This window comes from Geotrypetes seraphini, chromosome 5 (genome assembly GCF_902459505.1).
Source record: "Geotrypetes seraphini chromosome 5, aGeoSer1.1, whole genome shotgun sequence".
Taxonomy (NCBI): domain Eukaryota; kingdom Metazoa; phylum Chordata; class Amphibia; order Gymnophiona; family Dermophiidae; genus Geotrypetes; species Geotrypetes seraphini.
In genome coordinates this window covers 11737389-11765365 of record NC_047088.1, presented here as the reverse complement: position 1 = coordinate 11765365, position 27977 = coordinate 11737389, and the positions used below count along the sequence as shown (strand labels likewise).

The 27977-nt window shown below is 45.0% G+C and overlaps 1 protein-coding gene and 1 non-coding gene across 4 annotated transcripts in view; one reads left to right on the top strand and one right to left on the bottom strand.

The window, feature by feature from the left end:
• LOC117361529 (rho GTPase-activating protein 20-like) overlaps nucleotides 1–27977 on the bottom strand; it is a 135599-nt gene that overhangs the window by 60660 nt on the left and 46962 nt on the right. For all 3 annotated transcript variants that reach the window (XM_033946995.1, XM_033946997.1, XM_033946996.1), the window contains exon 2: nucleotides 23371–23453. In XM_033946995.1, coding sequence (XP_033802886.1) covers nucleotides 23371–23453 — 83 coding nt within the window. The remainder of the gene's footprint in view (nucleotides 1–23370; nucleotides 23454–27977) is intronic.
• On the top strand, nucleotides 4653–4725 carry TRNAT-AGU. The gene has a single exon. It is a non-coding gene; the product is annotated as a tRNA-Thr (tRNA).

Below are 27977 nucleotides of genomic sequence, written 5' to 3'. Positions count from 1 at the left end.
CTATGATGGATGGGAGGAGACAGGCCGGCTGTCTATGATGGATCCATGGTGAGACCACACCTGGAGTACTGTGTGCAATTCTGGAGGCCGCATTACCGAAAGGATGTGCTGAGACTAGAGTCAGTCCAGAGAATGGCCACCCGGATGATTGCGGGTCTCAAGGATCTCCCGTACGAGGAAAGGCTGGATAAATTACAGCTCTACTCACTCGAGGAACGCAGAGAGAGGGGAGACATGATCGAGACGTTCAAGTATCTCACGGGCCGCATCGAAGTGGAAGAAGATATCTTCCTTCTCAAGGGTCCCACGGCAACCAGGGGGCACCCGTGGAAAATCAGGGGAGAGAAACTGCACGGTGACACCAGGAAATTCTTTTTCACTGAAAGAGTGGTTGACCGCTGGAATAGTCTTCCACTTCAGGTCACTGAGGCCAGCAGCATGCCTGATTTTAAGGCCAAATGGGATAGACACGTGGGATCTATTCACTGAGTTAGGTGGGGGAGGATCATTGCGGTGGGCAGACTAGATGGGCCGTGGCCCTTATCTGCCGTCTATTTCTATGTTTCTATGATCAGCTGACAGACAAAGTGCACAGACTTAGTCAAGGACAGTAGCACTGAGGTCACCAGCCAGCTGGCTGGGAAGGAGTATGAGGCAGGGGGCTTTTTCTTTTCTTTTTTCCCATTCATCCATCCTTTCTTATTTCTACGATTCCAACTCTCTCCCTAAAGTTCCTGACACACTGGGACTCGAACGAAAGCCGACACTGAGGATAAGCGTTTTGACCAGCAGGAGTCTCCAACGCCATTGGAATGCTGATAGAGGTTTTTCTTCGTGAAATGTGCGGTGCAGCTGGGTTTCAAACTGGGAAGGAAGTGGCCTTTGTCTCCAAGACACCGACTGTTATCTGCAGCACAGCACAAATTGGTTCCTCTTTTGAGGGACAGTTCCTCTTGCTGGTCTGAAAACATAAATTGTCGTGACTGACTATAGAAATGCAATCAGGCCCCAAAATGGATTTCTGCAGGGATGGTGTGGCACAGGTCTTTGTGAAACTAACTATTCACATGTTGCCAGTACATGCTTTTCTTTTTTCGCCGGTTTGAAACATGCCCTTAAAAGATCGAGCATGTCTGCGAAGCACTACAGAGTGACCTTTTTGTGGTTTAAGCTCGATATTAGGTGGGGTATCTCTCAGCAAAGACAAGAAAGATTCTGCACTGGAGAATGCACAAAAGTGTTATTCAAAGACACAAGTGCAAGAGGGCCACAGCAACACCAAGAGTTTCTATATTACAGAAAAATAGAGATGCAATTCATCATACAAAGGACGCAAGTGAGAAAATTCACACAGCCAGGGACTGAATTATTGGTCCCTAGTTTTGAATATCACCATATTTTTAAATGTAATTGATAAAATACTAATAGATGCACATTTGGTCTAGCAGACATTAATTCACCCATAAGCCCACAAGAAAACACCAATAATGCTACACAGGGACTAACGGTTCCCCAGCACTCTACATGGGTTGTGTTTCAATCATTGATCTCCCTCAGGGAATGTTATAATTCCTCAAGACCCCAGTATTTTCATTATCTTGGAGAGTCTCATTACCTTTGGGAGTTGCAGTGCCCAAATAAAAGAAACCAAGAAGAAAAGGGCTGGGGCTGTGATCAAGAGAGATGCCTGAGAGCTGCATTTGGCAGGAAGATAATGTCTCCAGAGGATCCACTGGATGGTTATAAAGCACAGCCCAGATCAAAGTGAACTAAGGGATGTGCAGAGAGAGAAGAGCTCCTCGGGAGACACCTGACCTATTTATACTTCTGCTGGTCTTTTGAATCTATTCCCGGCTGAAGGACAGGGCAGCTTGGTGACTGGGCAGGAAATCGCGGCTTGCCGAAGTATTGTTGAGATTCTGAGCAAAGAGGAAGGAGCGGTAGCTGATCTTGGTGCCCTTGAAATTTGGAGTATTAATATCAGCTGGAATGTGGCCGAGGCAGTCCAGCTCTCTCTCGGTACGCTACAGTACATTGAATTCGTCCGAAGGGCCCAGCTCCATCAAGCAATGCAGAGTAGGATGGGCTCACATGATCCCTAGATAGGCACGCCTAACTTAATGATTTTAAAAGACTTAATCAGCGCTGATAATTGGCAATTAACTCATAATTGACGCTAATTGCACTCAATTGGATGGTAGGTGCCTAACTTAGTAGGCGTCTAGTTGAAGGCGCCTACCAGAAAGTAGGTGTGGTTAGGGAGTGGATCATGGGCGTGTTTTGTATGTAGGCGCCTGTTTTGGACTTCGGCGCACTCATTTGGGCCAAGAAAACCCTGGCATAAATAGGGTAACTCAATATTCTTAAAACCAGCTCTTAAATATTTAATACAAACAAGTATTATCCGAATCAATTCAATTTTAATCTTATCTCTCACAATTCATTTCATTACAATACTTTTACAACTTAACAATTCTTAATTTATTCATAAATATCAGAATAATTTTGGCATAAATAAGGAACGCCTAAGGTTAGGACAAGTACCGGCGCCTAAGATAGAGTTACCAGATTTTACTCCTGTAAAATCCGGGCCCATGGCCCCGCCCCTATAGAAACATAGAAGATGACGGCAGAAAAGGGCTACAGCCCATCAAGTCTGCCCACTCTGCTTACCCACCCCCTGTCTATGCCCTAATGACCCAATTTCCTTAACTTGACCCTCGTAGGGATCCCACATGGGTATCCCATTTATTCTTAAAGTCTGGCACGCTGTCTGCCTCGATCACCTGCACTGGAAGCTTGTTCCAATGATCAACCACTCTCTCTGTGAAGAAATACTTTCTGGTGTCGCCATGAAATTTTCCGCCCCTGAATTTGAGCGGGTGCCCTCTTGTGGCCGAGGGTCCCTTGAGAAAGAAAATATCATCTTCCACTTCGACACGTCCCGTGAGGTACTTAAATGTTTCGATCATGTCTCCCCTCTTCCTACGTTCCTCAAGAGTGTAGAGCTGCAATTTGTTCAGGCTCTCTTCGTACGAGAGACCCTTGAGCCCCGAGATCATCCTGGTGGCCTTCCGTTGGCCTTCCCTAGGCCCGCCCAGTTCCACCCAGCCCCGCCCCCTCAACCTATTTTCGTCCTCAGGACTGCGTCACCGCGTTGCATCCGATGCGGTCCCGAGGTGGAAGCTTTTCAAAACCCAAAGTGCCGAGTTTTGAAAGGACATCCGGGTAAATCTGGGCGGCTGGTAACCCACTTTAGGCACTACTAAGCGTGATTTTAGAAAGCGCACCTAACTTTTATAGAATAGCGCTTTGCGCCCTAATGCTCGGCACCTACCTTTCAGGCGCCATTAATAGAATCAGGCCACTACTGCTCGCTTCTCTTAAACAGGGTGCGCTGTTTGATCTGGTTCACGCTCTTTCCTGATAGGAAACCATCCTGCTAGGTGTTCTGTTAGCCACCAGTAGATCAGGCCAGGGTTTTCCTGGCCTAATTTAGTCCTAAGTCATCCCATGCCTATTCTCCCACTTTTCAGGTAGACGTCATTAGGGGCCTTGACTTAGGCGTCAGTAGGCATCGCTCTGAGTTCCTTGTGGAACTCTTAATTAGAATCATTAACAAAATATTGTAATGAATGAATATCATTTTTCCCCTTAAATATGCACATCCAGGGTGGGGGAAGAAGGGGAGGTATTTTGGTTTTCTTATGAGTGCAAATAATGTGCTGGGGGGTTATTATATGTCTTCTTATGTTTGATAAAAGTCATTATATATGGGGGAGGGAGAGTTATCGGATCTGAATTAAATTATAATAGGATATTAAGTGATGTATTTAAATATAAATTGATGTTATATGCTTTTGCACTTATTGTAAATTTTTAAAATGAATAAAGAATATATATAAAAAAATTTCTTAATGAGTTTTTAATGGCCTGGTTAATGACCATATTAATATATGGTCAGACCCCGCTTGGAGTACTGTGTCCAACATTGGTCTCCCAACCTAAAGAAGGATATAAAAATGCTGGAGAGGGTGCAGAGACGAGCAACGAAGCTAGTAAAAGGCATGGAGAAACTGGAATACGAGGAATGACTTAAGAGACTGAGATTGTTCTCCCTTGAGAAAAGGAGACTGCGAGGGGATATGATCGAGACCTTCAAAATACTGAAAGGAATCGACAAAATAGAGCAGGAAAAAAATTATTTACAATGTCCAATGTGACACAGACAAGAGGACATGGACTGAAGCTAAGGGGGGACAAGTCCAGGACAAATATCAGGAAGTTCTGCTTCACGCAACGAGTGGTGGACACCTGGAATGCACGGATAAGAGGACATGGACTGAAGCTAAGGGGGGACAAGTCCAGGACAAATATCAGGAAGTTCTGCTTCACGCAACAAGTGGTGGACACCAGGAATGCTCTCCCAAAGGAGGTTATTAAGGAATCCACCGTTCTAGGATTCAAAAGGAAATTAGATGCACATCTCCTTATGAGAGGCATAGAGGGATATGGGGGATTAAAACTACCTGACTGGGCCTCTGCGTGTGCGGATCACCAGACTCGATGGACCATGGATCTGATCCGGTGATGGCAGTTCTTATGTTTTTATTAGACAGGGATGTAGATGTAGAAAGAGCAACCCTGTGGCATACTCTGTAGCTCAGTGGTTAGAGCACTGGTCTAGTAAACCAGGGGTTGTGAGTTCAATTCTCATCAGAGCCTAGATTTGCTTTACCTTGTAAAAAGTGTCAGCTTCCTTTACTGAAAGAAGGCACCCTATCCTTTAGGGTGGGCAGACTTGATGGGCTATAGCCCTTTTCTGCCGTCATCTTCTATGTTTCTATGTTTTTACGAGACATGCAAAGTCTACAGTATAAGCTAATGAATCTGTGTTCTCGATATACTAATGCAACATTCTAAATACAAAATCTCCTTTTTTTTGTATGTGTCATATGTTCAGACATGTGAAGTTCCCCCAGGGTGTTAGCCCTACAGGAGAACCCACAGGCCAGTCACTAGGCTTTATATGAAGCCAAGTTATTAATTGGATCTGCTGACGAAGAGTGCGAAATTTGGTCCATGTTGGGACCCTTCTAACTTATAAAAGTCAAGAAAAACAAGATAAGTCAATTTAGTTGAATCATAAGTTTAATTTACTTATTATTTTGAATTTTTTTCATTGGCCGTGGTTTCTCCTATAGGGCGAACACCCTGGAGGAACTTCACGTTTCTGAGCATATGACATACAAAAAAGGACATTTTGTATTTAGAATGTTGAATTAGTATATTGCACCCACAGATTCATTAGCAAATATGGTTAATTGCCATGCCAATTAAGCTCGTTAATCAATTTTGAGTTCCACAAGGTAACTCGGAAAAGCATCCCCAATCGGGGCACACATAGGGCCTAATTTTATATATGGCACTGAAAATTCCACATGGAAATTTGGGCATGAGTCCAGTTTCCAATTATCAGACATTAAGATCCAACAATAGTATGTGTTCGAAGTGAAAACTAGAAAAGAGATTTATTATGCGGATACAAAAAAAACACCTCCTTTTCAACCAGTGATGTGAAACGATATGTCTGGGAATCTCCGGCTTTGTAGAAATGTGTTGAAATTTGAAAAAATTTGGAAACATATTTCTTCGCCAAAGCTTTTAACTGAGAATAAGGGAGGAGGATCTTTGCTAATATCCCGTTTTAGCTTTTGTCTAGATAGGAGGAGGAATATGCTCGTATTTTGCTTGATTTGATAATGTAGGAAGGTTTAGTATCTAATATGTATTTATGAAAAAGATCTTTGGACATGATGTGATTTATATTAGAACGTGGAAGGTTATGGGTGATTTAGGGTTTGGGGAGTATTTTTATGTCTTTTTAATTGATTATGAATGCCCTGTTTTTTGTAAACCACCTAGGTTTTAGGTGGGCAATAAATAGTTTTAAATAAATAGTTGATAACTGAGCACAAATAATCAAGTATCGGCACACATGGCATTAATTAAAATTTATGTGTGCATTTTTAGGCGCCAGGAACTGCATATAAGTTTCACCTATAGATCCATAAAGGGGGCGTGGCCATGAGGGGCATGGGCAGTTTGGGGGGGCATTCCTGGAATTTACACACGTTTTGTTGAACAAGGGAGATCCATGTGTAGTTCAAGTGCAAGAATTTGGACAGGCGTCACAAGGGGCAGGAGCGATGAAGCTGTGATCCTGTCCTTTATGACCCCCGTGATAGGCTCAGGAGTAATCTAAGGAAATACTTTTTTTCACAGAGAGGGTGGTAGATGCCTGGAACAGTCTCCCGGAAGAGGCGGTGGAGACAGAGACTGAGTCTGAATTCAAGAAGGCAAGGGATAGGCACGTGGGATCTCTTAGAGAGAGGAAGAGATAATGGTTACTGCGGATGGGCAGACTGGATGGGCCATTTGGCCTTTATTTGCCATCATGTTTCCATGTTTCTATAATCAGAAAGTTCTCTGACATCACAATGCAAGTGTTAAGAGTCTTAGCCTATAGGAAGAGGAGATGCAAATGTTAAGAGTCTCAGCCAATAGGGAGAGGAGGAGATAGTGGATGCTGCGGATGGACCATTTGGCCTTTATCTGCCATCATGTTTCTATGTTTCTATAATCAGAAAGTTCTATGACATCACAATGCAAGTTTTAAGAGTATTAGCCAACAGGGAGAGGAGGAGATAGTGGACGCTGCGGATGGGCCATTTGACCTTTATCTGCCATCATGTTTCTATGTCCTGTAAAAGCTTTGATAATTATTGCTTCAGGATGTCCAGGTGGAAGCCCGTCTGATTCCCACCCATAACACACCTCCCAACATGCCCCTTTGAGCTCTGGACGCACAGCAGCTTAGAAAAGTATGTTTTGATTATCGCCAGTTGGACGTCCCTGCTATTAGGACGTCCAAGTGCCAACTTAGACAGGTTTTACGACTTTTTAAAATTTTGATTATAGCCATCCTAGTTACACAAATTGCTTATTATTTATTGAAAGCATCTATACTGCTACTAATGATGGGGAGCCAATTTTGCTTCTGGTGTTACAATACAGAGCTTCTGTAATGGTGTTACAATCTACATTTTACATTTAGTCATTTTGAGTGTGTATACAGTTTACATACTATGGGGTCCTTTTATCAAGCCACGGTAGCGGGGTTAGCGCGTCAGACATTTCATCACTTGTTAACCCCCGCAGCCGGCTAAAAAACTAACACCTGCTCAATGCGGCAGGCAGTTTAACACGCGGTATTACGCCGCTAAACCCCTACCACAGCTTGATAAAAGGACCCCTATATCTTCACACAGATATATAATTTTCATACTATCTCTTTACCCTATGTACTATATTCACCCAATATTTACTTTATCTTACGCTTTATACTTTAATACACTTATCCGACGTGTCTCACACAAAGTACTAGTATCATATCGTGTATCAGCAGGGAGAAAGGATGTGAACTCTGCTGACAACCAGTACAGCAGCACCCTTAGTGACTGGCCTGCAATGCCTCAATCATCTAAGCCCGAGGAAAGTTGGAAAAACTTCGACACGCTTTGCTTGAGGAGGTGAATCGCCTTAGAAAGTTGAAGAGCGTCTTCATGACTTTATCAGATTTATGGACTCACTTACTGAAGGCAAATTTTGCCAGCATCGCTACTCCAAGTCATTAGTACATTTTTATACAATGTGCAGTAATGTTTTTGAAAACTCAGGCTGCTCTTAGTCTTGGCTTGCACCCAGAGTTGACAATTCGGTGAGGGATTTCTGCACTGCTTCTGGCCCAGAGATAAACAAGACGCTTTGTTTGCTTCAAAGCTCAAGTCACTTAACCTTCATTTCTTATTTCAAAAAAAACTAAATAAACTATTACAGGGCCATGATTTACATGAGTATTAGCATAACTAAACAGTCGAAAAAAACATTACAGTGCAGCAGGAGATACGACATTCCAGTTCTGCAGCTCAAAGCTGAACTGTGCCGACACTGTCCCCAGGCTGTGGCCTTGTAGATAGGGTTACCAAACGTCTGGGAAAACACGGACAGGCTCCTGGACGGGCTTTTCAAAACCCGGCATTTATCCGGGTTTTGGAAAGCCCTGACGAACTCCGGTCACACATGGAGGGCCTCTGAGCATGCGCGGATGACGTCACGCACATCAGCGAATGCTCCAGGTCCTCCAGACGCGACGGGAGCTCTTCGCAGATGAAAGGAGGCTTACTGGGGGGGTGGAACTGGACAGGGCCGGAGACAGAACTAGGAGGGGCTGGATACTGAACTGGGTGGGGCTGGGCAGGAATGGGGCGGGGCTAAAAGCAGAACTGGGTGGGGCTATGTGTCCAGGGTTTTTCTTTGTAAAATATGGTAACCCTACTTGTAGAAGAACCAGATTTGATATGGACATAGGGAACAGCTTTCAGGTTTAATGGACACCAAGACTTCTGACCTGGTTCACTCTTCTAGGCTTCTATGTATAATAATTTTTATTGAAAGAATCAAATAATCAGTACAATAGGATAATACAAAAATACATTCAATACAATAAGAATCACAATAAAATATTTCATACAAATTTATGTCATTCATTCAAATGAAATTTTCCAGATGAACTAATCCAATCTTATCTACTCCCCCCTTAATTCCATCCCCTACCCCTACCTTTCTCCCTAAATGAAATCCCTCACCCTGGATGAAAGTTGACAAAAGAATTAAAAAGAATTAAAATAAATAACTGGAATGTAATTATTAAACCTAATTTTCATAATAAATCATTAAGAACCAAACTTGTTATTCTTGGTGAAAGATTCTGAATATAAGGATCCCAAACCTTCATAAAAAGATGAGTTTTTTAAGGCGAACCTCGAACGTCCCAACTCTCAAATAAAAATAAGCGATGTAATTGATTCCTCCAATGCCAAAAACTTGGAGATTCTTTCTGCAACCAAAATTGCATAATACATTTATGCCCAATCATACAGGCTTTCTGAAATAAAAGACATTTTAATTGCCAAACTGATGCTTTACCAAAAATTATTGCCCTAGGACAACCCACTATCGAATTACCCTATAAAGAACCCAAAAATAATAGGACGGCAGACCAAAATGAATTGATCAGAGTTCACAACCAAAAAGCATGAGATAATGTGCCAGGATCTTTATTACATTTAATACGAATTGGGGTATCAATTAAACTCGCATGAAAAGCTTGAATTTGGGAAGAATAAGCCCTATGTAAAATTCTAAAAGTACGTTCTCTTCAAACATACCCTTTTATAACCTTTGGCAGTCTATTAATAGATTGAGCAAAATCAAGAAGAGAAATCTGAATTCCCAGCTCCTCATTCCAATTTTGTAGAATTTTACCAATGTATTCAGAAAATTATTCAGTTTTGTTTGCTGTTTGCCAGGACTCTAGTGAGCCATATGTAGGGCTACCAACGTTGTGGGTGGTGAAGGGGTGCTACAGAGACTGTCACAAGGGCTGCATTTTCTCCAGCTATTCATAGCCAGGGCTGGCACTGAAGGGGGGAAACTCCAGGCAACTGCCTTGGGCCGCAGACCACAGAGGCCCCAAGCATGCCTGGAGCCAAAGAAGGCACAGTCTGCAAGTGGGCTTAAAGCTTCTCCCAAATTTTTGTCCTGGTCCCCAGCTAAGGGGTCACAGGAGTAGCCTAGTGGTTCTGGCTGTGGCTCAGGCTTGGGGAAGCTGAGGTTCAAGTTCCACTCTTGCTCCTTCTGACCTGGGGAAAATCACTTAACTCTGTATTGTCTCAGATACAAACTTAGACCACGGAGTCATCGAAATCTATACCTGGGGCCACTATTTATGTCAACCTAATCAGACCTTCCAACTTGACTGCAGGGAACAGATGCACCTCATTTCAGAATCTAGTGCTTCTGTAGCCTGTAGCTAGCCATAACTGGACCTCCTTCCTGTGAATGTTCCCTTCATCTGCCCTTAAACGAGAGTTAGATCAGAGAGAGGGCTGTTGGGCTGTCTGGCCAAAGGAGCTACAACAGAATCCTAGATGGGCCTTCTAGTTCTGGGTTCAGTTCTTGGTTCAGATCTTCTGCTCCCTGGATCAGCCAGAGCTGAGACTGTGGTAGAGGTGATGCCCACTTCCTTTGGAATGGTGAAAGTCATATCTCATGTACAACAGCGACACCTACTGGTAGTACCCATGATTGCAAGGCTCTGGTGGGAGCCTGACCGGGAGAAGATACAAAAATAGCAGGAAAATCTCTTCGTTGTCATAAATGAAAGCTTATGATGCCAGAGTGTAGCTGTGGTTTCAAAGCCTGAAACTGCAGAGTCAGAAAAAAAAACCCCCCATCTTATAAATATCTCTGTCTGCAAATATTGCACAGCAGTCAGAAGTTTCTAGAGAAGGAACATCCTCTTGTCCTGTCCATGTCAATCTGAAAACTCCAGCCTGACAGATAATATTTTAGGGCTCGATGTTCCAAAATGAGTTAATCAGTACAGAGAGCCGCATGCCCAGTTGTCCAGCACTGAGCGAGACCTCAGAATAGCCAGCGTCACTGAATACCCTCCCGAACTGCTAAGGCCAAAACCAGCTACTGTTTATGGACAGAGTCGGCATTTAAACGGTTAAGTTAACTGAGCATAAAGGATCAGATAAAAAGCAGCCCACTTTAACTTAACTGCAGTGGCGTAGGGAGGGCGAGAGGCGCCCCTCCACGCCTTCCTCTCTGCCCCCCCACCTCCACACACTCCTTCCCCGCCCCCTCCTGCCGTGCGCACGCCGCTTCCCTTCCCCCGTACCTCCATAACGTTCCTGGTGCGAGCGGCAACCCCCAGCGTAGGCTCTTCCTCTGGTGTCACTTTCTAGGTATGGGTCCAGGAAGTGATGTCAGAGGAAGAGCTGATGATGGCGTGGCAACACCTTGGGGGTTTCTGCTCACGCTAGGAACGTTACAGAGGTACGGGGCAAGGGAAGTGGCGCACCTGTGCGGCAGTGGCGGGGGTGGAGAGCAGGATGGGTGCCTGTGCTCTCATCAAGATGGCGCCTGGTGCAGATCCCCCCCTGCCCCACCTTACTATGTCACTGCTTAACTGGTTTGGTGCTGAACATCACCATTTATCTGGTTACATGCCGTCCATCCGCACATACCTGCTTATTTAATACTAGTATTTTAGCCCGATACATTAACGGGTGCTAGAATACATCTCTGTCTGTCTTTCTTTCTGTCTCTCTCTCTGTCCCGCTGTCTTTCTTTCTGTCTGTCTCTCTCCCTGGCCCCCTTTGTCTGTCTGTCTTTCTGTGTCTCTCCCTGTCCCTGTGTCTTTCTTCTTTTCTTTCTGTCTCCCTTCCTCCCGCTGGTGCTAGAATATATGTCTGTCTTTCTTTCTGTTTCTCTCCCTACCCCTGTCTTTTTCTTTCTGTCTCTCTTCCTCCCGCTGTCTTTCTTTCAGTCTCTCTCCCTCCTTGGCCCCCTTTGTCTGTCTGTCTTTCTGTCTCTCTCCCTGCCCCTGTCCCTGTGTCTTTCTTCCTATCTCCTTCCTAATTTTACTGACTGGCTATCCATTAAAACTCCCCATAGGGGTCTTTTAAGTTAAAAAGAAACTTCGGCCTGGCCTGTAGGTCAGGGGTTTCTTGGGCTGACCCCCACCCGCTGCTGGTGGCTCCGTGCTCCATGCTCGCCCGCTGTGGCCTGGAGCTGCCGACAGCCGCTGCAGCCTGCAGTTGCCGACAGCCTCCGCGGCCTGCAGCCGCCGACAGCCACCGCAGCCTGCAGCTACCGACAGCTGCCGCGGTCTGCAGCTGCCGACAACCGCCGCGGCCGACATCCACCTCGGGGGAAGAGAGAAAGAGAGAGAGATTCACGCGCATTCGTACTCCTACCTGCGGTGCCCTACAGCGCACGGAAAATGGGAGCATGCAGGTGGGAGTGCGCATGCGCGGCTTACGGTTTTATTATATTAGATTGGTACCCAGACATGTCCGAGCATAATTTTGGTGGCAGGTATAAAATAACGCTGACTGCCGCTGGCTGAATATTACCCCCTTAGTTTTCACTATCGCAAACGGGAAAACATAACAAAACCAATAACGGTGACGGGACAATTGCGTGCCAGACACCAGTGCGCTGACAATCGAGCGCTGACAATTTGGCGCAAGACACAATTTGGTGCCGTGAGAAAACTTAGTTTTAAAGAGCTCCGACGGGGGTATGTGTGTGTGTGTGGGGGGAACTCCCCCACTTTACTGCATACTGTTTGCGCTGCTGTTGGGGAGGGGAGTGGGGGGGTACAACCCCCCACATTATAGAGAAAATGGAATTTTCCCAAAAAAAATCTGAAAAAGTTCCGTTTTTCTCTACAATGGAGGGTTCCAACCCCCCCAACCCCCCCTCCAACAGCAGCACAAACACTATGCAGTAATGTGGGGGGTTCCTCACTCACACCCCACTTCGGAGCTCTTTAAAACTAAGTTTTCCCACGGCACGCTGGTGTCTCAAGCGCGACTGAATATGAACCCCAATAACAGTAGCTAAACACAGATTTCAGAGGAGGGAATTCTATAAATTGGCTTCAACAGTGCGTCACTACTGGGAAAAACTGGCAGGCGGGAAGCGCCATTCTATAGAGGCATGCGCAGCTGTTTTGACGTGTGAGTGATAGAGTGGAGCAGTGGGCAGGTTACGTATACCTTACAGAATTCTGTAAGTTACACATGTCCTTGCCACACTATGGCCTAGATTCAGTAAATTTGGACTGAAAAAATGAGCGCTAAGCATTATTCTATAAATGGCGCTCCAGGTTACAAGAGTTGCCACACTGGGACAGACCGAAGGTTCATGAAGCCCAGTATCTGTCCCAAGTACCTGGCAGAAACCCACAGAGTAGCAACATTCCGGAGCTGAGATTGTGATGTCATAATGCTTCATTCCACCAATGCCTAAGAGCCATCCTCAGCAGTGATGTCACAATGGCTTGATTGTCCTATACTGTACTTGGCTCTCATAAGAGCTGCCATACTAGCAGAGATCGAAGGTCCATCAAGCCCAGTATCCTGTTTCCAACAGAGGCCAACCCAGGTCTCAGGTACCAGTCAGAAACCCACAGAGTAGCAACATTCCAGAGCTGAGATTGTGATGTCACAATGCCTCATTCCACCAATGCCTAAGAACCAACCTCATCAGTGATGTCACAATGGCTGGATTGTCCTAGACTTGGCTCACATAAGAACATAAAAATAACCATAGTGGGACAGACCGAAGGTCCATCAAGTCCAGTATCATGTTTCCAACAGTGGCCGACCCAGATCACAGGTACCTAGCAAGATTTTATGCTGCTTATCCTATGAATAAGCAGTCGATTTCCCCAATACTTAATAATGGCTTTTTAGGAAATTATCCAAACCCTTTTTAAATCCTGCTAAGCTAACCATTTTCACTACACTCTCCAGCAATGAATTCCAGAGTTTCCGTTTAGTTTTAAATCTACTTAGTAGCTTCATCGCATGCCCCCTAGTCCTAGTGTTTTTGGAAAGAGTGAACAAGCGATTCACATCTACCCTTTCCACTCCACTCAGTATTTTATAGACCTCCCTGAGCCGTCTCGTCTCCAAGCTGAAGAGCCCCAGTCGCTTTAGCCTTTCCTCATAGGGACGTCGTCCCATTTCTTTTATCATTTTTGTCGCCCTTCTCTGAACCTTTTCTAATTCCGCCATATCATTTTTGAGATACGGCGACCAGAATTGCGCACAGTATTTTGGGTGCGGCCGTACCATAGAGTGATACAAGGGCATGATACCATTTTCATCTTTGTCTTCCGTTCCTTTCCCGATCATTCCTAACATTCGATTTGCTTTCTTTTTCTTTTTTTATAATTCTTTATTCATTTTCAAAATTACAATAAGTGTTATATATGTTCAATCAAAATAACAATAAATACATCACTTAAAAACTATCATTGGTACAATACATAAACTCTTATCCCTCCCCCCTTCCCACCCCTCCCTACCATGTATTCCATTATCTTATATAATAAAATATCCCCCCCTTCACTACTAAACTTATAAATTTAAGGGAAACAATATCAACTAATCCGTACAATATTACAATATTTGCTTTCTTAGCCGTTGCCGCACACTGAGCCGAGGGCTTCAGCGTAACCTCGACGATGACGCCTGGATCCTTTTCCTGGGCAGTGACTCCTAACATGGAATCCTGCATCCGTTTATAGACTAGCGCGTAGTGCTAGGATCTGCACCCAATTTCGGGTGCAAAGATTTACACCAAGGGTAACCTGGTGTAATTCCCCCGCCCCTAAATTAAGGGCTCCTTTTATCAAGGTGCGCTACAGGGGTTAGCGCGTCGAACATTTCATCAGGCGCTAACCCCCGCGGCACACCAAAAATCTAACACCTCGTCAATGGAGGCGTTAGCAAGTAGCACAGCAGGCGGTTGAACGCGCGGTATTCGGTATGCCTACCGCAGCTTGATAAAAGGAGCCCTAAGTGCAGATTCACCAAATTCTCTAACAGTGTGTGTCATCTCGAGTGAATGCCCCTGACCCGTCCGTGCCCCTCCCATGGCTATGGCCCTTTGTCACTTGCACACACAAAAAGGTGAATGTGCATCTTTATGGAATAGCACCTGGGAAGATGCATGCCTAAATTCAAATTGTTGCCAATTAGGCATCCGTCATTGTTAGCATTCAGTTGTTGGCAGTAAATTGCCCATAATTTAGAATTTGGAGGTATGTGACCAGTGGTGTAACGAGGCTGAGAAGCACCTGGGGTGGTGGCGGCCCTCCCCCTTCCTCTCCCCCACCCCCATCTGCTCCTTCCCCGCCCCCTCCTGCCACACGCACGCACCCTTCTCTGTACCTCTTTAACGTTCCTGGCGCGAGCAGCAACCCCAACCCGCTGCTTGAGCCAGCGTTGGCTCCTCCTCTGATGTCACTTCCTGGATGCAGGTCCAGGAAGTGAATTCAGAGGAAGAGCCAGCACTGGCACGAGCAGCAGGTTGGGGCTGCTGCCCCTGCTGGGAATATTAAAGAGGTACGTGGGAAGGAGAGGCAATGAGGGCGGGGAAGGAGCAGGAGGGGTGGAGAAGAGAATGGGTGAACTGCCCCTCCCTCCCTTCTCTTCCACTGCCAACTCCAGACTCCGTCCTTTCTTTCTTGCGACGCCTTATACCTGGAACAGGCTGCCTGAATCAAGACGTCAGGCTCCCTGTCCCTGGCAGCGTTCAAATCCAAGCTAAAGGCCTACTTTTTTTGAAACTGCCTTCAACTCTTAACTCCCCCTCCCTGCTGTCAGTTACCTAGACCCACTATAATCTCCCCAACCCTGTCTAAATTTAGATTGTAAGCTCTTCTGAGCAGGGACTGTCTATTATATGTTAAAATGTACAGCGCTGCGTTTGCCTTTCAACGCTATAGAAATAATAAATAGTAGCAGCAGTAGTCCAGCCAACCCGATCTCGAGGCACCGGGCTGATCTCAGCTGAGGCAGACACCCTCTGCTTGGTGTTGTCCAAGGTCTCATGAGCAATGGAATTCCTGTTTGCTTCCGAATTCAAAAAAGCGTGGGATGACCATAGAGAATTGCTAATTAGAATATGAATCGGCTAACTTTCACGGTCTGAATCCAGCAAAAGAAATGGTTTGGATGGGTTGCAGTGAGCTTCACTGGCAATTCCAGTAGCTGGAAACTAAGGTCGGTACTGGGTAGACTTCTAAGGTCTATGGCCCAGAAATAACAAAGACCTTTTAATTGAATCATGAAATTGTGATTGCAGGGCAGGCAGGGTGGGTTAGGGCTCTCCAGCTTGGAAAAGAGACGGCTGAGGGGAGATATGATTGAAGTCTACACAATCCTGAGTGGTGTAGAACGGGTACACGTGGTTCGATTTTTTTTTTTACTGCATCAAGATTTTCAAAGGATAGGGGGACACTCAACGAAGTTACAAGGAAATCCTTTGAAAACGAGGAAATATTTTTTCACTGAGAAAATAGTGAAGCTCTGGAATGCGTTGCCAGAGGATGTGGTGAAAGCAGTTAATGTAGCTGGTTTTAAGAAAGGTTTGGACAAGTTCTTGGAGGAAAAGCCAATAGTCTGCTCTTGAGACAGACATGGGAGAAGCCACTGCTTGCCCTGGATCGGTAGCATGGTATGTTGCTACTGTTTGGGGTTCCGGAATCTTGCTACTCTGAGATTTAGGAATGCTGCTTCTATTTGGGTTTTTGACAGGTACTTGTGACTTGGCTTGGCCTCCGTAAAGACGGGATACTGGGACCATTGGTCTGACCCAGTAAGGCTATTCTTCTGTTCTTAGTCAAGTCTTTATCTGCTGGCATTTTCTATGTTACTATTTCATGCAAAGGATGTTTCATATTGTATCCTTCTCTGTACACTTAGGTCTTGTTCTCATGAAAAGATTCCCAAATGGCATTCATTTAAATAAGCCCCTATTCTAGGTCAAAATTTGGATGTAACACTCCCTCTGGTTCTCCAAAGTCCAATCTAGCTCTTCAGCCACCTTCACCCATTGAAAGAGATTCCAAATGGGAATAAACTGTGTGCCCTCAGACCGTCAGACTAGAGCAATGTTCTTCAACCGCCGGTCCGTGGACCGGTGCCGGTCCGCAGAAATTTTCTGCTGGTCCACAGGGCCAGCACATCCATCAAGACAGTGCTGTTCAGCCGCCGGTCCATGGTGCAATCAACGTGGCGTCTTCGGGCCGGCTCCCTGAGTGCTGCAGCACACAAAGCCATGGGAAAAGGCTCCTACGCGTGTCCTGCGCCTGAACCGGAAGCCTTCTCTCAGACGTTGCAGCATCAGAGGGAATGCTTCCAGATTAGAGAGTTGCGCGGGGACAGAAATCCCACCCGTCCCCACCCGTCCCCGCCAAAGTCCCACCCGTCCCCACCCGTCCCCGTGAGGACTCCCACCCGTCCCCACCCGTCCCCGCGAGGAATCCCTCCGTCCCCACCCGTCCCCGCGAGGAATCCCCTCTGTCCCCGCCCGTCCCCGCGAGGAATCCCCTACGTCCCCACCTGTCCCTATAAACTACAGAAATAGTTATTTCATTTAATTATGCTACTGAATTAAAGGCTCTGGTAGAAACCCATTTAAAAATAAGCAAAAAGACTTTATTAATTTGGAAATATTAATTGGGAAGAATACATACTTTGTAAACGGGTTTCTACCAGAGCCTCTAATGTTTATAAATTTTTATCAACACAACTAATATACTACTTTATCCTTAAGCAAAAAAAAAAAAAAAAAAGAATTTTTTTCCTACCTTTATTGCCTGGTTTCTGCTTTCTTCATGTTCTCATTCAATTCCTTCCATCCACTGCCTCTCTTCTCTCTGTGTCTTCCATTTGCTCTGTTACTGTGCCTCTCCCTTTCTCCCCCCTCCCAAATTGGTCTGGCACCCATCTTTTTCCCTCCGCTCCCCCCATAGTCTGGCACCTCTGTCTTCTTCCCTGCCAGCGTCTTCTTCCCATTCCCTCTTCCCCATTTCCTTTCAGTGTCCTTCTCCCCCACCATCTTCCCCATGTCCTGTCAGGCAGCATCCTTCTCCCCCCTCTGCCTTCCCCATGTCCTTTCAGCGTCCTTCTCCCCCCTCTGTCTTCCCCATGTCCTTTCAGCGGCCTTCTCCCCCCTCTGTCTTCCCCATGTCCTTTCAGCGGCCTTCTCCACTCCTGTTTTCCCCATGTCCTTTCAGTGGCATTCTCCACCCCTTTGTCTTCCCCAGTACTTTCAGGGTCCTTCCCTCCCCCCTTCCTCCCGTTTACCCCATGTCCTTTCAGCGTTCTTTTCCACCCCTTTGTCTTCCCCAGTGCTTTCAGCGGCCTTCTCCCCCCTTAAGCGTCTTTTCTTCTCCACTCCACCTTTCCTCCCTCCCTGCCTCCACCTTTGTGGCGCTTTTGCACCCGACCGACAACAGAACAGGCCCGGTCGGACAAATCTCCCTGTCCTGTAGCCGCGAATCTAAATTACCTTCTTACAGCAGCTGGAGTAGTGAAGCTGCTGTAAGAGGTAATTTAGATTCGCGGCTATAGGGCAGGGAGATTTGTCGGCCGGGCCTGTTGTCGGTCGATCGGGGGACCTGACCGGCTGTGCACATTCTCCGGGGCGGACCGCCCCCTCCCCCCTCTTTCGTACGCCATTGCCTTCTTCCTACCTGCCCTGCAGCACACAGCCGACCGGAAGTCTTCCTGATGTCAGCGCTGACGTCGGAGGAAGGGAGGGCTTTGCTTAAGCCCTCCCTCCGACGTCAGCGCTGACATCGGGAATATTTCCGTTCGGCTGTGTGCTGCGACAGGGCAGGTAAGGAGAAGGAGACTACCCTCGCGGCTCGACCAACCCCGCTGCGATCCAACCCCGCAGGAACCCCGCGACCCTCGGAGGCGTCCCCACGGGATCCCCGCGACCCTAGGGGGCGTCCCCACGGGATCCCCGTGACCCAAACGGGGAACCCGCGGGATCCCCGCGGGTCCCGCGGGATTCCCTTCATCCCCGTTCCCGTGCAGCTCTCTATTCCAGATGAGGCGCGGGACACGCTGCCCACAGCTTTATGCACTGCAGCACTCAGGGAGTTGGCCCAAAGCCGTCACGTTGACCTCACCGTGGACCGGCCCAAAGATAACACCGGGGGGCAGGCCAGAAGGCAAGGCACAACATGGAGGGGGAGAGACAACAATGGTAGGGGGAATGCTTTTATTTATTTTATTTTTTTTAGTGATTGATTTGTCTGTACAGTATTTTATTTAGTGATTGATCTGTCTGTTTTATTTTTAATTAGTGATTGATTTGTTTCCTTTCCTCTGGGGTTGTTCTGCTTGTAGAGTTTTGCATCTTAGGGTTTGTTTGTGAATATTAGTACTTTGAGTTTTTGGTCCCGTATTTGCATTGGGGTTATCCGTGTTCTGGTAGGAATGAATGTTGAGAAGCATACAGTGTGCTCTGTGTAGTTTAATTTTGTGGTTAACCATTATGTGTTGTTAATACGATTATATTGTATGTGTATATATGAAAAATGAATTGAAAAAAATGGTGTTACAATTAGGACTATTATGGGGGCGTGGTCTGGGGTGGAGATGGGCACGACTTAGCCCAGTGTTCTTCAACTGCCGGTCCGCAAAATAATTATTTCATTTCTGCCGGTCCATAGATGTCAAAAGGTTGAAGAACACTGCTCTAGAGGAACCTAATCCAGTTCAGGTGGTCACACACAGGATTTGCTTTGAGGCCTATTCCTGCTGTAAGATCTGTATTTCACGCCCGTCACTCATACAGTGGTTGCTTCTTCGTTTTAGACCCACTTCTGCTTTGATTCTGAGCCCTGCTTAGAGACCAGCATGGCAAAAGTCACGGTGTCAGCTTAAGATCAGCAAACACGCAATCTGCAAAGAAGGGAGATATACTGAATTTGCTTCCTCCTTCGCTCCCCAGTCCACGTTTCTCTCTACTGAAGTGTTGCAAGCTCTTTGGTCTCCACGAGCTTTTTCTGAATGTTATTTTTAAGGTTTGATTCTGTTGGGTTTAAAAAAAAAAAATTGTATGTCTTGATTTTATTGTGCATGTTTTATTCTAACCTGCGCAAATTGTAGGATGCTACGGGTAATCAATTTTTAAATAATAAATATCACAAGATTTAGCGGTTTGCATAATTCCTGTGTCAGGCAGTTCAGATACTGAGGCCAGGAGTACCGGCAACATAGGATATGTTCTTACAAAAACTTTCTCCATACAGGCCAACTGCTTCTGCTTACTGATATTTACATCTAAAAACATATTTGTTCTAGAAATATTTAGGTAGCTGATTTGTAAGAATTTTATTATGCATTGCTCAGATTTTTAGGCTATTAGCTATTGGTTTATTTGTTCCTTTTACTATATTGTATTCTTTTTAACTATTGTAAACCGTATAGAACTTTACGGCTTTGCGGTATATAAATTGTTATTATTATATGGACAAGAATAGGAGATTTGGTCTAAGAAATGAGGGGAGTTATGATAGGCCTGTTTACATATCTCCCCATGGCATAAATGCGCAGGAGAAGAGCTTCCATTGGGACAGACTTAGGAGTAACCGGAGGTAATGCTTCTACTATATGGGAAGGGTGATGGAATTTGTGGAACGGCCTCCCAGTGGAGGTGGAGGAGAAAAGATCATATCTAAATTCAAGAAAGACAATTACATAGGATCTCTAAGAGGAAGGCATGGATGGGTCGACTGGATTTGCTATATGGCCTTTATATGCCTTCTTTTTTCAGGATTCCTCTGTTTCTCAATGCCTACGGGTCAAAAATTTAGGAAGGAGAGAAATGTCACAATTCAGGATAAACAAGAGGGAGCCTCGACCTTGGAAAGGTAAGTACAGTCAAACCTTGGTTTGCGAGCATAATTTGTTCCAGAAGCATGCTTGTAATCCAAAGCACTCATATATCAAAATGAATTTCCCCATAGGAAATAATGGAAACTCAGCCGATTCGTTCCACAACCCCAAAACTTTAATACAAAATACTATACATACTTGTATTGCAAGACTTCGCTCGTTTAGAACAGTCACTACACTCCTGCAGCGTCGGAGAGAGAAGAACCATCGGCTCAGTTGTGATGATGTGACGCGTGTATACTGTATGTACTCCTATCGCAAGACCTCACTCGTTTAGAACAGTCACGACACTCCCGCAGCGTCAGAGAGAGAAGAACCATCGGCTCAGTTGTGATGTGTGTATAGTATACTGTATGTACTTGTATTGCAAGACGTTGCTTGTATATCAAGTTAAAATTTAATAAAATGCTTTGCTTGTCTTGCAAAACACTTGCAAACCAAGGTTTTACTGTACATGCGGTGACTTTGCTGGCAGAATGGTCCAGTTTCCAGCAGATCTGTATTATAAAGATACAAAATTGTTTGGTCATTTGGAAACAACCAGTTAGAGGAGTAGCCTAATAGTTAAGGGAGCGGCTGAGGGTCAGACAAGTCAGGGTTCAAATGCCACTGCAGCTCCTTGTGACCTTGGGCAAGACACTTAACCCTTCATTGACTCAGGTAGATTCTTAGAATGTGAGCCCTCCAGAGACAGGGAAGCATACACAGTAACAGAGAAACATGCCGGCAGATAAAGGTCAAATGGCCCATCTAGTCTGCCCATGTGCAACATCCACTATCTCCTCCTTTCCCTATTGGCTAAGGCTCTTAACATTTGCATCTCCTCTTCCTATAGGCTATATGCATTGTGATGTCATAGAGCTTTCTGATTATAGAAACACAGAAACATGATGGCAGATAAAGGCCAAATGGCCCATCCTGTCTGCCCATCCAATAACCATTATCTCTTTCTCTCGTGAGAGATCCCACGTGCCTGTCCCAGGCCCTCTTGTTCTACTGGGAAAGATGTGAGTTAAACCCAAATAAGTAGCAGCTTCAGCTATCATCACTAAACTGCTACAGCCAGTGCATCAAGGGTATGGCAACTTTCCAAAAGTTCACATTTTCTGAATTAACTCTCTTTTTTGTCACAGGATGGAAAAACTTCTATGCTCTTCACACAAATATTAACTGCTTAATGTTCGGATCACAAATATTTGAACTGGTGATTCTGAGTAGAGAATGACACGGGGACTAATTTGTCCCCCCTTCCCCCCCGCAGGAACTCAATTTCCTCATCCCGTACCTGTGAGCTTTGTCGCTGTCCCTTCCCCATTCCTGTAAGCTCTGCCTTAACCACACAAACCTCTGACACTTAGGATTTGAAAGTGTTTGAGGGTTGTGCAGATGAGGACGGAGCTTAGACATTGGTGGAATGAGGCATTATGACATCACAATCTGAGCTCTAGAATGTTGCTACTTAGGATGTTAAAGTGTTTGAGGCTTGTACAGATGAGGACGGAGCTCAGGCATTGGTGGAATGAGGCATTATGACATCACAATCTAAGCTCTAGAATGTTGCTACTTAGGATTTTAAAGTGTTTGAGGCTTGTGCAGATGAGGACGGAGCTTAGGCATTGGTGGAATGAGGCATTATGACATCACAATCTGAGCTCTAGAATGTTGCTACTTAGGATTTTAAAGTGTTTGAGGCTTGTGCAGATGAGGACGGAGCTTAGGCATTGGTGGAATGAGACATTATGACATCACAAGCTGAGCTCTAGAATGTTGCTACTTAGGATTTTAAACTGTTTGAGGCTTGTGCAGATGAGGACGGAGCTTAGGCATTGGTGGAATGAGGCATTATGACATCACAATCTGAGCTCTAGAATGTTGCTACTTAGGATTTTAAAGGGTTTGAGGCTTGTGCAGATGAGGACGGAGCTTGCGGGAATGGGACTGGGACAGGGACAGGAAAAGAACTCACGAGGTTGGGACGGGAAAACGAGTTTTTGCGGGGATAGGGAAAAATTTGTCCCCATGTCATTCTTTAATTCTGAGACACTAGAGACAGAAGAATCAGGATAAACAGAAACACAACAAAGTCTGTGTCCCCAGAACGAAAGGACTAACACATGCTTCCCCTGGTCTGGGACTGGATCAGGGTGGGGTGCGGCCCTAAGAAAGAGGGTCACCATTACACAAGGCCCTTTGCTTGCACAACTGCACCTTGCTAGGATGGTTTCTTGTTCCTACATCTGGTTCCTCATTACAGGCGTTCACTGTTTGTCTGCAGCCTTCTCCTGGATCTTTCCCAGTTTCTGATTCTTTCCTACCTCTACTGGATTCCCCATAGCTACTGGACATTTTGGCCTTTCTCCTTGTGCTGTTTCTGGGTGACTGACCAGTCCCTGCCTGGCTGCAAGAGTATTTTTCTGACTTAACGCCTGCCTCTGTCTTGAAGTATTGAAGATAAAAAGCTTTCTTTTTGAACACTGCAATGATTGGTAGGTGAGGCCGAGTAATCAGCCTTCATGTCTCTGAGCAGAGTTCTAAGTAAAAATTAACTTTACTAAGCATATTACTGTATGTGGTGACTTTATTTTTTGTTCTGTCTAGTACCCGGCAGACTCTCGTCTCCTTAGCTCAAACCAGCACATGTATGGTGAGTTCACAGATCACCTGTGACTGCTGAATCCCAAGATTATTTCAAAAATTCAGCGATTTCTGATTTGGAGGTTCCTTGTTTCTCATTTTTCTTTCTACCGCTAGAATCTGGCACATGCAGGGCCTTCTTGAGGACTGTGCGAGTGGCGCAAGGGAGACGGGGATTCCCTGAACATCTGGGTATACGCTTAAACACCACCAACCAACATTTCAAAGAAATACCAACCACTGAGTTGAAACAAATATATCTGAATTCAGCACAACTTGAGAATGATAAGCAACGAGATGGTGAGGTTGAACGAACTATCTTTACCTTGAGTGGGCTTTGGATTTGGCAAGAGCTTTGGTGATGGCAGAAGGAGTGGAGCACCTTCGCTGGACAGTGGTCTTCATCTTCTGTGGGAGAAAACGACAATCGTTAAAGGTTTTTACAGTAAGCTGGGTGCTTAATTCATCTGTCGGCGTTTACAAGAGTGAGAGACAGGCACCAGGTATCAATTCTGGGAGTCGATAACAACATGAAACGACCAAATAATTTGGCAGAAATATAGAGAATTAGATGCAACTCATCGGTTAAACCGTGTACAGTACAGCCAGAAGAAGTGTGAGCATGAACAGGATAGAAGAGCGAGGTTTAATAAAAATGTGATTAATCGCCAATCAAAATTCAAGGTTCAAGGTTCAAGGTTTATTAATATTTGATTTATCGCTGAATCTGTTTACAAAGCGATGTACATAAGTAAAAAAAAAAGCATAAAATTATAGAGATACAAATTAAAATTCAGTAACATCAAATTTAAGACAAGACAGACTTGAAATGGGAGGGAAAGAAGGGCAAAGATTACATCTGTTATATATAGAAAAACAAATACGGGAAAAAACATAAGGGAACGGGGGTAGGTAAAAGATTAAAAAACTAAAAAAAATTTTTAATATTGAGTATTAAAAGCATCTTTAAAAAGGTGAGTTTTTAAAGATTTTTTTAAAAGAAAGAAGATCTCTTCCATTTGTAATATGTTGTGGTAAAGAGTTCCACCATTGTGGGCCCATAACAGAAAACATGTCAGCTCTTCTTGTTCCTATTGTTTTAAGGGAAGGTATAGCTAGTAAGTTTTGAGAGGATGATCTGAGTGAACGTACGGGATTATAAGGAATTAACATTCTTGATATAAATAGAGGCTCGTTGTGGACTAGGGTTTTAAAAATAAGCAGCATTACCTTATATAAAATACGGTGGCTGATAGGAAGCCAATGAGCATCGATAAATAGAGGCGTAACGTGATCATATTTCTTTGCATTATAAATCAATTTAATGGCGGTGTTTTGAATGATTTGAAGACGCCGCTTTTCTTTTTGAGAGATGTTAAGTAATAAGTAATTAAGTAATAAGTTAAGTAATTCTAAGCGATATGCAATAATATTAAAAACAGGGAATTACAAAGCCAAAACACTTAGGGCTCCTTTTACTAAGCTGCGTTAGGGAATTAATGCGCGGAATAGCGAGCGCTAAATTGCCGTGCGCGCTAGACGCCAACGCCAGCATTGAGCTGGCTTTAGTTCTAGCCACGTAACGCAGGTCTAGTGCACGCTAAAATGCTGCATGCACTAAAAACGCTAACGCAGCTTAGTAAAAGGAGCTTTTAGACAAAAACAGATGAACGAGAAACAAAAGGGAGAGGGATGAAGTACAATCAAGTCGGAAAAGAGAACAAAGTGGGGAGGGGAGAGGAATAATTCAAAGCTGCCTTTACGAAGTCCAGGATAGGTGTCAGTATCGGTGTTCAAAAGCATCTCTATATAGGAAACATTTTAAAGCTCCTTTAAATTTATCTCAGTTAGATTCCTCCCTGAGATGGGGGGGGGGGGCAGGGAGTTCCAGATAAGGGATACCTAGATGCAGATTTAGGGTTTTGATCTAATTAGTGGCTGGAGCTACAAAAACTCGACACCGTGCGATAAAACCAAATTATTGTAGAATAGTGTTATAAATCCGACCGATGGGAACGGGCGGAGACTAAAGACTGGGGATTAGGGGGAAGCAGGGGGAAATGGGTAGGGCTCGGGCATGCCCAGTGGGGCCCGGGCACTGCACGTGCTCAGAGAGAGAAAAAAAAAAAAAAATCTCTCTGAGCTATTGGAGAGCTTATCCGCAAATTGGGAGCTGTTGGGACAACACCCATATGTGGCTGACTCATCCTGCTTGTCCTAGGAGAAATGCAAATAGGGATCACTAGAAAAGGAACAGAGAATAAAACAGATAATGTCCTAATGACTTGGTCCTGGGAGAACTGGCTTCAAATTCGGCCATAGCTTCATAGCTTGCTAGCTTGGCAGGTCACTGAATGCAATAACCCAAATAAAATCTGGCATCAGAAAGCCTGATGCCTGCAGCCATTATTTCTTTCTTTCATAGATCTTTCTGCCACACCGTCTACTGTTCTAGGTGGTGTATAACAATACATACTTAAAAAAAAGACATACATAAAACAAATATAAAATCATCTCCACATTAATTCTGCAGCCATCGTGACACTCCTGCCTTGTCCCCTAAAACTGTATTTACCGACCCCCCAAGAGTTATTACTGCTGGCTGTGGGCTGCTGGGGACTTGGGGAAGATAGGAGACACCCTCTCTCCCCTCACTTATTCAATATGACAACCTGTGCTCTGGAAAGGAGGACGGATTGAGACATCCGGGTTTTACTTTCATTGCTTTCACTGGAAGTAAAACCCAGATGTTTCAATCCATCCTCCTTTTTCTAGAGCAGGGGTAGGGAACTCCGGTCCTCGAGAGGGTTTTCAGGATTTCCCCAATGAATATGCATGAGATCTATTTGCATGCACTGCTTTCAATGCATATTCATTGGGGAAATCCTGAAAACCCGACTGGAATATGGCTCTTGAGGACCGGAGTTCCCTACCCCTGTTCTAGAGCCATATGGTAATCCTAGCCCCAGTCCACAAACGCTCATTATTTTCAGGCTCCTCCAACAAGTTCCCTAATGTTTATGGTTTATCTCTGGGGTGGGGACTGGTTTTCTACATCCGTAATTTGAACTGAGGACCCCCGGATTAGGGTACTGCTGACACGATAGTAAAGGAATTGGTGGTGGGCCCCCTGCTGTTGGTGACTGGAAGTGCAGTCTGTCAGGGTCAGGTTTATTATTTTAGCTGCAGATGAAGGACATTGTGGAGTACACTTTGTGCTGATCTAATCAGATTGCTCCTGGTGCGCTTGACTGAATCAGAATGTGCATGAGATCTGTGCATGCACCCAGGAGACTATCACTTTCGGCCCCCACTATCGAAAGGGGGATTGCTAAAAATAACATTGGCGTAATCTTATTTGTTTAGAAAAGGAACACTTGAAGAGAACATCTGGATTTTCAAGAGATGACCTGATGGGACAGAAATGCCCCTAAGAAGAGAAAATGGAAGACTGAAATTTGATTTCTTAGAGGGGAAAATAAAATAAAAAAGGTTTAGGGCCCCTTAGCGATTCTCCTGTGGCCAATACACCGAAGCCCATTCAATGGCTATGAGCTTCGGCGCATTTGCTGCAGGAGAATCGCTACCGGGGCTTTATAAAAGGGATCCTTAGTTCATTTTCAGATCTTTGAACCTTTTTGCCCAGTTTTTAGGTACTTTTTTAGTTTGTTTCAGAAAGGTATGTCTGTGAAAACTGATGTGTGTTAATTTGAAGATGTGTTTGTGTAAAATCAATTTAGTGAACACTTTTGAAGGTTTTTGGACCAAAAATGAAAACGTGGAGGGGCATAATCAAAAGATACGTTTAAGTCCAATTTGGAGGTATGTAGCTACAGCCTCAGCATCCTGGGGTTGTGGGTTCAAATCCACGCTGCTCCTTATGACCCTGGGCAAGTCACTTAATCCTCCCATTGTCCCAGGTACATTAGATCAGTGGTTCCCAACCCTGTCCTGGAGGAACACCAGGCCAATCGGGTTTTCAGGCTAGCCCTAATGAATATGCATGAAGCAAATTTGCATGCCTATCACTTCCATCCTATGCAAATCTCTCTCATGCATATTCATTAGGGCTAGCCTGAAAACCCGATTGGCCTGGTGTTCCTCCAGGACAGGGTTGGGAATCACTGCATTAGATAGATTGTGAGCCCACCAGGACAGACAAGGAAAAATGCTTGAGTACCTGAATAAACTCATGTAATTAATTCTGAGCTTCCCTGGGAGAACAGAATAGAAAATTGAATCAATAGTGTGAAAAGTTTCAGCCTCTGATATTGTGATGTCATAATGCCTCATTCCACCAATAAGAGCCAACCTCACCAGTGATGTCACAATGGCTGGATTGTCCTATACTTGGCTCACTTTTACTATATTTTGATTTCTAGAGTGGTGCAGTGGTTAAAGCTACAGCCTCGGCACCCTTAGTTTGTGGGTTCCAACCCCACACTGCTCCTTGAGACCCTGCGCAAGTCACTTAATCCCCCCCCTTGCCCCAGGTACATTAGATAGATTGTGAGCCCACCAAGACAAGCAGGGGAAAATGCTTGAGTAGCTGAATAAATTCATATAAACCATTCTGAGCTCCCGTGGGACAACAGTCTAGAAAGTTGAATAAATACATATATTTTTATCATTGAAATTATGACATCTAGCAGGCTTCCTGACTGACCAATTGAGCCATGCGAAATCCTCAGGAAATAATTCACTTGCTGACCTGCATGACCCTATCTTTCTCTTCATGGATGGGGAAACCTAGCTGCCTAATAAATGGCCGTGTCTGCTTTTTCTCTCCTTCCGAGGTGTCCTAGTGGAGAAATAAGAACATAAGAAGTTGCCTCCGCTGAGGCAGACCAGAGGTCCATCTCGCCCAGCGGTCCGCTCCCGCGGCGGCCCATCAGGCCCTTTTGCCTGAGCAGTGGTCCCTGACTAGCTTTA